This window comes from Ursus americanus, chromosome 29 (assembly GCF_024610735.1).
Source record: "Ursus americanus isolate L20-20 chromosome 29, mUrsAme1.1.p, whole genome shotgun sequence".
NCBI classification, from domain to species: domain Eukaryota; kingdom Metazoa; phylum Chordata; class Mammalia; order Carnivora; family Ursidae; genus Ursus; species Ursus americanus.
The window spans coordinates 28701775-28714585 of NC_142155.1; the positions used below are offsets into that span (position 1 = coordinate 28701775).

A 12811-nucleotide genomic window follows, 5' to 3' on the forward strand; every position below is an offset into this window, starting at 1 on the left:
TTTTCTGAACGTTCTTTGAATCATATGTTATTGATTAAGGGTTAGCCTTATTTTTGCAAAATAAGATTTGGATTTGTCATGGTGCCGTTACAGTTAGGTTCGTCTCTGTCCTTAACTGATTTCCGTGAACCACTGTGCCGTGTGTTTGTTCCAGCCGCAGCCCTATGTTTAATTTTAGCCCGTGCAGTTACTATTATAGAAACATAGAGCTATGGGATGGTGGGGCTGGAAAGCTCTTTTGAGACAATCTAGTCCTACTCTCTCATTTTATCTCTTGCTCCCCAGCTCTGCTATACCCTCTCTGAACGGATATGTGCAAAAGTAGACACTATTTCTGAAGACTGATATTTTTTCTAGAGGTGGAGATTTATACTCTGACATCAAAAAAAATTTTTCTTCATAAAACTTTTTTAAAGAAATGTATAGAAAATATTTACTACTCATTAAAATATGGAAACTTATTAGAGAAATCTTTAGTTTTGATTCTAAAAGTCTGACAAAATAAGGTGGAAGGGGCTTTGTAGCCAGAGGGAACCGCTCTCAGACACCTCAACTGCGGCTCTAACAACCTAAACCGGGAGAAGGCAAACCTCGTCTCTAAAGGGTCAGATTGTAAATATTCTGGGTTTTGCAATCCTCTCTTTAGAAGTACTTAGCTCTGTTTTTATAACTGAAAGTAATCTATAGATTTAGATAAACGAATGAGCTTAGCTGTGTCCCAGTGAAACTTAATTTACAAAAACCAGCAGCAGGCTGGATTTAACCCAAAGCCTAGGTATTCAGACCCGTGATGAACTGTCATTTTCCGGGTTGCATGACCTTGAGAAAGTTCCTTACATTTACACATTGTAATTGACAGTCATTTGATAATTCATACACTTAACGGCCCCACCCACTTTTCACCTCTGGATGGTGATTTCCTCCGGATAAAGAACTGCGTATTTCCCAGAGCCTGTCACCATGCGAAACCACAGGAGGCAGTGTTGGTTGAATGAAGGAATGAACGCTCAGGAAAATTCCAGAAAATCACAAAAATAAAGACATTCGTGAACAATCATCAAAGAATAAAAAAAAAAAATCTATAGGACTTTATAAACTTTACATTAAGCATGCAGAGCATTGTATGTGTTTGAATATGTAAAACTCAGATTTGCTTTTCTAAGTATGTTTAAATATTAAAATATATGAGGTGTTTGCAATCCTTAATCTGAGATTTTGCCTCAACTGGATAGGATTAGGAGATTAGGCATGCCTTTGGGACTCAGCTTGATAAGTTACTGATATCTACATTCAGCTGAATGGAAATGGATTAATTACGTGGATCAGTTCTCACGAAACTGCATAAAAAAGATTAATTCATAAACAACTTGCAAACGGCTGGTACAGGCTTCAGGATTGCCACAGAATGCTTTCCTTCTATGTTAAAATAAATCCCTGGAAAAATATTTTTCAGGTTATCCGACATACTCTTGCTGAATTTCTCAACTGATTACTGAGACACTAAGGAACCAGAGGGAAAATTTTTACACCTGAGAGAAAAAGCAAGGCAGAGATTATTTTTTTCCTCTTTCTCCCCTGGGTGGCATCTGCCAGTAACAAAACGTATGTCTCACTTTGCAAAACTGACTAATGTATGCGGGGAAAAGCATTGAAGGGCAAACACTGGTTTGCTGGAAAATAAGGATCCCTGCTTGCTTTCTGAAACCCGATTTTCCCCAACTGCCCTAATGGGTAGGGCAACGTTGGCCACCTATGCCAGCTGTGACAGGAGGAACAGAGAAAGATCATCTTGACCTTGCAGCTTACATTTTCTGTCCTTGAAGCTGTTTGGTTATTTATTTATTTATTTATTTTGTAATTGTGCTGTGTGTTTTTACTCTCCATTCTCACTGCAATCCCTGAGAATTTATGAAGGACAACTGCCACATATTCACGGGTAGAAAAACTATTTTTCTTTAAATATAAATAAACCCAAGAGCTCTATCCTTTTCAGGAGTTATTCCGGGAGGCTCTAAGCTTATGCCAGTCACAGAGCCATTGTCCAGGACACGTTTGCAACTGCTCGGTTGGAATCCCTTTGGATGCTCTGCCGTTTTGAACATTTTTGAGGGAAGCCATGCTTCATCTTTTGAGAGTATGTTTGATTTTGTATAAACAGCCCTAAATCATTCAGAGCTAAAGTACATGAACAAGGCAAACGGCCAAGTTGCATAATACAATTTTTCATCCAAAGCTGGGGTGGATGATTAGGGAGAAATACAGGGACTTGGGAGCCTCCTGCCCCAGGCAGAAGAATGGACCACGGTCAGAAATCACAGTTTTTTGATGTGGCTGCTGGATAGCATGTCGATACAAGTTTCAAAATGTCCACATTGCAGGAATGTTTTGAGCATTAGGGTTAGAGTCTAACTTCCCAAAGAGACCACTTTTAAGGAAATCTCAATGAATGTATTCTATATATATATATATTTTATATATATATAAATATATATATATTTTTTAATTAGAGAGAGAGCCCACAAGTGGAGGGGGAGGGGCAAAAGGCGAGGGAGAGAGAGAGAATCTTAGACAGGCTCCTCACCCAGCCTGGAGCCCAAGGCAGAGCTCAGTCTCACCACCCTGAGATCATGACCTGAGCTGAAATCAAGAGTCGGATGCTTAACTGACCGAGCCACCCAGGCGCCTCTCAATGTGCCTATTTTTTAAATTAACACTTTCTTTCACAGTAATCACATAGTACTAACCATGTGCCATTCTTTTTCCTACAAATTTTACAAATGTTACCTCACTAATCCACATAGAAACCCTCTGAGATAGGTCCTGGCATTAACTACATTTCACAGATGAGCAAACTGAGGTCAAGTAATTTATTCAAAGTCAAACAGCTCGTGATAGGTTTGCGTCATCTCCCGCTCAGGTCAGCTCCCAGCTCCGGAGTATGCAGTTTGCTTCTGTATGGCGTCTGTTTTCTACTTTATGGCTAGACGAACCAGGCAGCGTGGATCCTGTAGGGACCTCTGTCTCCCAGTGCGTCTCCTCCCCCTGGTCTGCAGATATCAGACAGGAGCAGGAAAAGTGGGCATTTCAAGCCAGAAGAGATTTAGTATAGGGAATCAGGAGCTTCAGAAGAGACAGAGCACACAGGGAGCTTTGAGAACGTCAGGAATTGCCATGGCGGCTTCCACGCTGCACATCTCGTGCTTGCCAGAGCACAGGTGGCTTTGGCTGTCGCTAGAAGAACATAAGAATGCCTTCTGCTTTTCTTCCACCTTCCAGGTGTCTCAAAAGTATACATGAGTCTAGAAAATGTAGTTCTCAAGAATATGACTCCCGCCTGACATGGGAGAGGTTAGAAGGGGGAGAGTGACATCAGGTTGCCGACAGACAGACACACTGGAAGTCAGGGAAGGTTTGTTCCCAAACAATTGATATTATGGCTCATGAGGCAGACCAGATCATGAAAGGTCTGTAAGTCAGATGCAGTGTCAGAGAGTCCGTATTTCTTGGTTATCTGTTGTTAAGCAACAATGAACTAGGTGCTCTGGGAGATATTAGACTTAAGACCACCTTCCGTATTTTAATATTGATTGGGCTGTTAGCTTGGGATGGCCAGTTCCTCCCTCTTGAAATTGGGTAGAAAATTATATGAATCCTGATACTAAACAGGAGGGAATAAATAGAAGGAAAAGAACATGGAAACATGCAAATTGGTTTTTCTCTTCCCTTATTCTCTGTGTGACTCTGCTTTTAAGCCATATTTTTCGAAATGCTATTTCTCACATAAATAAGCACACTAAAGTGGCAAAGGGAAGGCCTGTTTTTACCAGCTTTCAAGGAGTGTAGGAGTTAAGGCTTTAAGTATTTATGGTTTTAATTTTAGGCTCAGATGCAATACAGTGACCTAGAAAGCCTAACTCTTTATGGTATAAAGTTTGAAAAATATTCAGCGGAGTGACTGGGTAACTCCCTTTGGAGATGAAAAAAGTCTTTTGTTAAATTGCCTCTCTCTCTGTCTCTGTCTCTCCCTCTCCCCTCCCCCCATCCCTTCCCCTCTCTCTCGGATTTTATTTTGAAAGTCATCCACTAGGGGAACAATACACAGGCAACATGCCCCCAAGCATTGCTCAGCAGCCACCTCATGCTTCTTTCTAAATCCACTGCAAGGGGCAGAACGCAGGAAACATGATACAGTCAATTTAAAATCCATATGCAGACTAGTTATGGTTGTTAGACTGGTCAGTAAGATTATATAATGAACTTAAAGATCCAATTATAATGTTTCTATATATTTCTATATAGTTTGGTTTATGATTTTCTTTGTGGTCACATATGAGATCCAAGACAAAAGATCACAAAAGAGCGGTGGTCGAGTCATTTCTACACTGAATGAGAGAGACCTTCTACAGAAAATAAAACCATTATGATTATAATTATAGTTTACGTCTGGATAATGACAGTGCTTTTGTGTTATGTCAACGTCCTTTACGACATTCCTAGCTCCCAGGAACACATGTCTAAATCACTGCAAGTTCGATCTGTTATAGGGATGCCAATTTTAAAATTCCAAATAATATTAAGAAAAGCATAGAATGCTGCATCAAACCAGGGGTAAAAGATCAGTTTCAGAGCAAGATTGGGGATTTCAAGAGATCTTGTTTAAACAAAGAGCATGCGGAAATGAAGAAATCACAGGCACACCTGTGTTGAGTTTAGTGAGCACCACGTATCAATTCTGACCTAATTACCTGAGCAAGTATCAGCTCATTTATCCTCCCAGCAACCTCAGCGGGAAGTCTCTGATCTTCCCCCCACAAACCTGCTTCACCTGCAGCCTTCCCTATATAAGTAAATAGCAAACTTCGAGCATGGAATAACCCTTGACAACTCGCTTTCATCACCTTCCCTCGCTTTCCCTCCCTTCCGTTTAGGTATATATAAATATTCACCTGCAATCTCATTATTCTCGCCACCATCATCACCATTATCCTAGTCCAAGGCATCGTCTTCTCTCACCTGATCACTTCAGTGGCCTCCTGCTTTGTCCTCTCTGTTTCCCTATGAAATGTCCTCCCTAGCTCCCCCTAGCTATGCTGTTAAATGTAAATCACATCGAGTCACTCCTCCCCTTCAAATGACCCAGGGCTTTGCCTCTTACTCACAGTGATACCTTAACCACTCAGTATGGCCTACATGACCCAATTTATTTCTGACCTTTTCTCCTATGACTCCCACCCCCCTACTAGCTCCATCAAAACTCCTGACCGTTGGGGCACCTGGGTGGTTCAGTCGATTAAGCATCTGACTCTTGGTTTCGGCTCAAGTCATGATCGTAGGGTTGTGGGATCGAGACTTGCATTGGGCTCTGTGCTTAGCTTAGAGTCTGATGGAAATTATCCCCTCTGCCCCTCATTCTACTTGCATTCGCTCTTCCTCTCTCTCTAAATCTTAAAAAAAAACAAAAAACAAAAAAACAACAACTGGCTGTTCCTCCAATGTGCCAGTATGCTCTTACCTCAGGGCCTTTGCACGTACTTTTTTCGCTGCCTGAAATTTCCTTCCCCCGCATATTCACAGATCTCAATGCCCCTCACTTCTCTGCTTAAATCTCACGTCATCACCCAAATAATAAATTGATAAGTCTTTCCTCTGAACCACACTGCCACTGGCACTTTCTACTCTCCTTATCTGCTTCATTAGCCTTGTTTTACTTTATAGGATTTATCATCACCTAACATTATATACTTTGTAAAAACTTACTTACTATCTACCCCACTGGACTGTAATATCAGTAAGAGCGAGAACGCTTCTTTTTCTGTCAATCTGTCCCTGCACCTAAAACAGTGTCTGGCACCTAATCAGCAATCTATGTTTTTGTTGAAATAATGAATGGATGAAAGAAATGGAAGGTATGGTTACATGCAAATCGGATATAAGTCAGCTTATTTCAAGCAATAACAACCAAGCTAGGACATGTGAGTGCATTGGTTCTGATGAATTTCTCTCAAAATGTCTTCAGTCTTTGGGGCCTCCCAGGGTTTGGTACTTGAGGAAGAGAATATTAAGACAGCCTCTCTGGTGATGCAAACAAGAGGTGGCAGAAAGCACAGAATGTGCCAGCGCGGGTTACGCCACTTGAGCTCCTGCAGACATCTGAACCATAGCATGTGCCCCACAGCATACTCTCTTTAAAAAAAAAAAATCCAACATATGAATTCCTTTCCTAACGTAGACTTGCTATAAAAACACATCTCCAAATACAATTGAATACCTCACGTGAAGAACATAAGGATGATGTACTTGATGATATCGTTCACAGTTGATTTCATAGTCTATGTATTTAACCTAAGAACAGCCTCACCAGTAAGACTGTGTGCATTATATGAGAACGACGTAAAGGAAAATGGCTTTAATTCACTGACAAGAGACCCCTTAAAAAGACGTGATTTCTACCTCTGTGACTCTGTCACACAAAACCACTTACTAGAAATGAAATACTCACCGTGAACAATACCAAATAAGCAGTTAGATGATATCTGTTCAAGAATGTACTCTGCCACATGAACACAACCTTATATAGTTTTAGACGTAGGTGGGGTGAAATACTTAACGTCTGAGCTAAAGAACAGTGGGCATCTCCAATAATTCGAATTGTTTAGAAGAATCAGAAATATGAAGATTGTTACTTAGAATTTACTTTCTTAAAATGGACATAGATTTTACATTGCAATACGAATTATACCTGCAACCAAGAGACAAAGATAACAAAATCACAGTGGGTGAGGGAGGAAGCGAGTCAATACCTAAATCTGGGTTTCGGAGAGGAGTGGTGGAGTGAAAAGCTGCTACTTCATTTCGGTTCAGTCCCAAATGCTTTATGAAGAAGATGCAGCCTTAGAAGGAGTTGAAGGATGATGTTTTAGAAGAAAGAACTTTTAAAAGTGAACTGAAAGTCATACTGGTCAAGTTTACCTGTTCGTATGAGCTTTAGCAAACTGTGTCACAAACACTAAATTAAATTACTAGATTTATCTGTAAAATGTGCTGGAAATCAAGCATCATTTTAATTTTCTTTTTTCTTGACTGACTTTCCAGAAGGTTGGCATATGTACTAGCGTTCAGTGTAACAGGTTTCTGAGGGATTTGGTGGCATGGACGTATGTCTACATAATGCACACATGAATGTTTGAAGTTGTGAACAGGTGACTATGCTATTCTACAAAGAATTTTTAAAGACAACATTCTAATTGTTTATTATAATAATAAATGAATCATGGGGCGCCTGGGTGGCGCAGTCGTTAGGTGTCTGCCTTCGGCTCAGGGCGTGATCCCGGCGTTATGGGATCGAGCCCCACGTCAGGCTCCTCCGCTGGGAGCCTGCTTCTTCCTCTCCCACTCCCCCTGCTTGTGTTCCCTCTCTCGCTGGCTGTCTCTATCTCTGTCAAATAAATAAATAAAATCTTAAAAAAATAAAATAAAAAAATAAATGAATCATAACAACTTAGTCATTGGACATATGTTAGGAATAAGTCATTATCTGTTTTATAATGCATGGTAATCAAAATGAATGGGTAACAGTTCAGGAAAATAATATCATCAGGTAAATTTTTGTTGCTTGAACTGGAGAAAAAAGGAGGCATCATGATTCCCGGGGACAGGGCATTTTCCCTTCATCTATTGAGAGATTTGGCCTCAATAACTAAGTGGTGCTGATGACTTTCCAAAGAGTAGACTTATGCTAACTTCTTACAGGCTAAGCCTGTGATTTGTCAACTGTTGACTGAGTTATGTCATACTGCCCTATATAGCAAATCAAAACTCAGATACCTAAAGGTATATCTGAATCCAGTTCATCTTGCAGGACTCATTAGGAATTTGCAAGCACTTAAAATGTTTGCTGGTTCCCCCTTGACATAGAGAGATGGATAAATATTCATATTCATATTCACTTAGAAAATTCTCCAAACTAAAATTATTTGAGGCAAGCACTACCTATTGCACAGAATTAAGGCCCTTGAAGATCCATCTGTATCTTATGGACTCACAATTCTTTCCTGAGAAATATTTGGATTCCTCCATTGGTAGCCCTGCCCTGCTCATAGCTGAGGGATGGTCTTCCATCACAGATGTCAACCCAGCCTTCCACCTGGTTGATTACCAGAGTACATGGTTCTTCCTTTCATTCATCTGTATAGAATGTCTGCACGTGAGGTTTTTGTCAAAAGGTCTAATCTCAAACTCTCACTTCATATGATCAAAAATGCTGTTTATTGTGTGTGCCACTTAAGTTGCAGGTAATCTTCCTTCTAGATATTCTACAGTTTTTCCTTTGATTAATAGTAGCTAACTTTGTACCAGGGTATCATTCTAAGCACTCCACATGTACCGACTAATTTAATCCTCAGAATAAACCTGTGAGGGTGGATCATATTATGATTCCCACTTTACCGATGACTGTGCTGAACCAGAGAGATAAAGTAATTTGTTCAATGACACATAGCCAGGAAGTGGCAAAGTTGGATTCCAAACTCAGGCGATGGGTCTCCAAGCTCTCCGCCTTTGTACTACTCCATGGTGTCGTCTTGTACCTGTACCAGAATACGCGGGCCCCTCAAAACCATGCCTTTCTTTACCTTTGCTTTGACACTGAGCCACCTCTTACACTGAGGATCATCTTAAGAGGTAGTCTTATAAAACTCACCATTGCACTTACTGAAAAATAATACTCTGGACACAGTTCACTATATCACATCAAATACCCTTTAGGAAAGGAACTTCCTCTCAGGTGTCAGATCAAAAAAAAAAAAAGTTGTGCTTTTATCACATGAATACCATTAATCTCATTCTCATAATGTGTTTACCCCTTTATTCCAGCCACTGGAAATCTCCAAACCTAATTTTTTCTCCACCTCTATCTCCCCTCTTTGCCCTCTCAGTAAAGTACTGAGCGCACTGACCCTATATATTAGTCAGCCTTATTTTCCTACACTTATTCCCCTTATTCTATTCTTTGTGCCTCTTTAAATAACTTCAAATGCATTTTTAAGAGCAAGCATGAAAAAAATTTTAATTATCATTAATAGATTTTAGTACAGATAGAAATGTTAATTTATTTGAGAGGGCACGAGTTAGTAGTTCTCTCTATAAAGATATGTATTATTACAGTGAGTGCGTAATGTTATCAATACTTGTGTTTGGCCACCAAGCATTTTAGAGTCAGCGAGCTGCGGGTAACTGCTCACTATACTTTTCATCTCTGCATTCACAGCCACTCAGGGTACCCCTTCTTTAGTGAAGGGGTCCAAGAGACATTCAAGAGCTGAAGGGAGATGGGGAAGTTTGAGGTCAAGCTCTATCTGGCCTGGAAAAGAATGGAATAGAACAAAGCCCCTTCCAAGACCATCGAGGTAGCAAGGGACTCGCTCAAGTAGAGAGATGAAAGAAAAGGATAAAATTCTGGTCTCCAACTTATAATTAATAATAAACAAAGGAATCCTGGAAGAAACCATCCAGTCTGGGCCTTACTAGAGTCAACTGAACTATATAATTTAAGAGAAATGCCTCTCCCATCACCCAAAACCCCAATATTGAAATATTTGTGCTAAAGAGAAAACGCTTCTTAGGAGAAGTGAGAAGGGCCCTTATTACATGATTCTGTCAACTTATGTAATAGTTAGATTTCCTACGACCTTCCTGAGATTGGCTGAGGGGACCAGAGTTTGGATGGAAACTGAGAGGATGTGAGGAATGAGGGGTAATTTTTGAGCATGGCGTACTTCAGAGAAATACCAGGTAAGTGACATTTTTGGGGGGAGGATTTGATATGGGAGAAAAATGGAGTGCAATTCTGAACATGTTAAGTTTTTGGTGTCTTTGGAACTTGTGAGGAAAGAGACTGTGGTAACCATTTGATTATATGGGTGAGAAACTCCAAAGAAAGATCTGGGGATGCCTAGGTGGCTCAGTTGATTAAGTATCTGCCTTTGGCTCAGGTTATAATCCCAGGGTCCTGGGATCGAGTCCCTCATCGGGCTCACTGCTCAGTGGGGAGCCTGCTTCTCCCTCTGCCTGCTGCTTCCCCTGCTTGTGCTCTCTCTCTCTCTAATAAATAAATAAAATCTTAAAACAAAAAAAAAAAAGAAAGAAAGATCTGGAAATAGGTTTAGAAACGGTCAGTAAAATGGCTTTGCAGTCAGGGGAGTGAAAGAGAGCATCTAGGAGCAGAAGTACATCTAGTGAGAAAAGAAAAGGATTTAGAGCAAAGCCTTTAGGGTAGGGGGTGGAGAAGAGGCGTCCAAAAAGGCAGCTGAGATGAATTGACCAGAAAGAAAGGAGGAAACTGGGAGAGAGGTATACTGAAAGTCAAGGACCAATGTGTGCCCACTGCCACCTGGCTTCATTCTACCTGGAACTGGGACAGAATACAAGTGGCGCTCTAACAGGAATACCCGTTCGGCACCGGGACCAGTCAGCCATTGGAGCCATGGAAGGAAGAGGTCTTGTCTAAGAGGGAGAAGGCTTCCAGAAAGGCAAACATCAGGAACAAAGGCATGCAAGTAAACAAGTACAAACAGTTTACTTTTGTTGGAGAATAAAATGCGAGGGAAAGCAGAAAGTGATGAGTGATTTGATTCGCTTAACAAACACATAAGGCTTGGCACGGCCCAGTACTGTTCTAAATGCCTTATACAGATCAACACAGAATCCTTCCAGCAATCCCTGAAGTAGCTTTGATTCTAATCCCTTTTCAGATGAGGAAATGGAGTTTAAGAAAGGGTAGGTCACTTGTGTGAGGTCTCACTGCTAGCTGGGAGCAGAATAGACCTTTGCACCCAGTCAGCCTGGCTCCAGAGCTGATATTCTTAACTGCCATCCCCGGCAGCTTCTGCAGCAGATAGGAGGAAAGAGAATGCTTCCTGAAGTGATCCTGCGTAGAGAGCTAGATGAGAGTAGTCCCCTTGCTGCATGGAATTTGAGGCCCACCCTTGGATTTTCTGGCATTACAAGGACTTCTAGAATATCCAGTGTGTTCCTGGGAAGCCCTCAAGTCCCTGGATCACTTGACCTTTGGACCTCCATTTCCCCACCCATAATAATCACTATGATACTAGCCGCTTTTTATCTCCCCCATGGGAAATTTGGGAGAACTTGTGATGGACTACCTAGGAAAATTCCCGGGGCCTTAGGATGAACATTATTCTTGGCCCCACTCCTGTTATGTCATTATTAGGCTATGGATGCCTTTTATCAGCTTCAGGTCAAAAGAGGAATGTATTCAGAGTATTCAGCATAAGTGAAAATAAGAACTATTGTTTCTTCATAGCCTGCTTGGAGAATATTCTTAAAAGCAAATAACATTTTAACAGCGAGTAAAGGAGGCATTTCATTGCTCTTCAGTCAAACAGTAATGATTATACAATTACCTGTTATTCGCCATCTAAAATTACCACTATCGATGTGCCCCTTTATTCATGCATTTAATTCCTAGCCTTTCAGCAGCCCTTTGAAACACTTGGTTTTAGCTGCACATCTTCAATGCCATGTTTGTCCATCTAGAAATATTTCTCTTTCCAAAGATGGAAAAAATCATCAAAGAGAAAGCGCCAAGGGCATATACATGACTTTCATTGGATTTTGGTGAAATTTGTATGCATGGTGGAAGGCCAAAAAGCTGCTGACTGGCTGGGAACAGGGGGGCTGACTGGAGTGAGAGTGGCTGGCAGCCCTTTTAGTTGTGGGTACAGCCCCTTGTGGTGGTGGACCGGGAGCGGAAAGCAGGACACTGTCAGATTTCGCACTCAGGGACCTTAGGAGCTGATTAATGACCCTTCTGGGAGAGACGCTGTCTTAAATAAAGTGTCAAATAAACCAAAATACCCTTCATAAATCATGCGAAGTAAGGATGCTGCCATTTCCGGTAGCCCGACAAAAATCCTGTAATGCACATCAGCTGTTCATCCTGCTCAATCGAAGAGAAACAAGGGCTCTCCAGGGCAAAATCATCGGATATTGAAAACTGTCTCTCTCTTTCTCTTTTTCTCACCCCAGCCTCTTGTTTCTGGCCCCATGCACATTCCTCCATGATAGAAATTACTAGACCCAAGTCCCTTCTAGATATCCACACCGTGAAGAACCTGGTAACCTGGCATTTACAGATTGACGGACCCAATTAAGTTTTTACTAAAATCAATTCACACCACAGTGTTATCTCAGCTTTAATTCAAGCCCCATTATGGAATCTTTCTCTGTAATTCACACACCTTCTTAAAGGTATTTTCCGAGGTATCAGCAAACAGATGAAGGTCTTGGGAAATTGAGGTGCAGATATCTTTGAAATCAGAGGAGACCCACTTGAAGGGCTCCCACCAAGGGACCTGACAGAGTTTGTGGATGCAAAGGTGGTAGTTTAGAGGTTACAGTCTGTAATCTGCCTAGACATAGAGAAGGACGTGGTGCCCTCCCAGGAATCCCATCCAGCCTCCTCCAGCTGAGGAATAACTTCATCTCAAGAATTGCTAAGGACAAAAGAGCCCATTCCACTCATTTGTCACTTTCTCTGTTAGGACCACATCCTGCCTTATCCAGTCTTGTGGGCAAGCCTCCTCCTGGAAGCCCTTCTTTTATGCAAAAGGAACTCTTAGCCCCTCCTCCATCGCACCACCCCTAACTGAATCGGTGCTCCCCTCTGTCAACTTTCCTGGATATAAATGCTTTTAATGATGCTTGTTTGGCATACTGCTCTTGGTGGTTTTGGAACCAAACTCTCTTTGTCTGATAATCGGAAAAGCATCCTAATGATATACCTATTCCATAT

General features: G+C 41.3%; 1 protein-coding gene across 1 annotated transcript in view; it reads left to right on the forward strand.

Annotated features, from left to right (window-relative positions):
* Positions 1-9764: 9764 nt before the first annotated feature.
* The window catches only part of LOC148107524 (patched domain-containing protein 4), a 64061-nt gene continuing 61014 nt past the window's right edge, over positions 9765-12811 (forward strand). The window contains exon 1 of the mRNA XM_087856935.1: positions 9765-9789. Coding sequence (XP_087713061.1) covers positions 9765-9789 — 25 coding nt within the window. The remainder of the gene's footprint in view (positions 9790-12811) is intronic.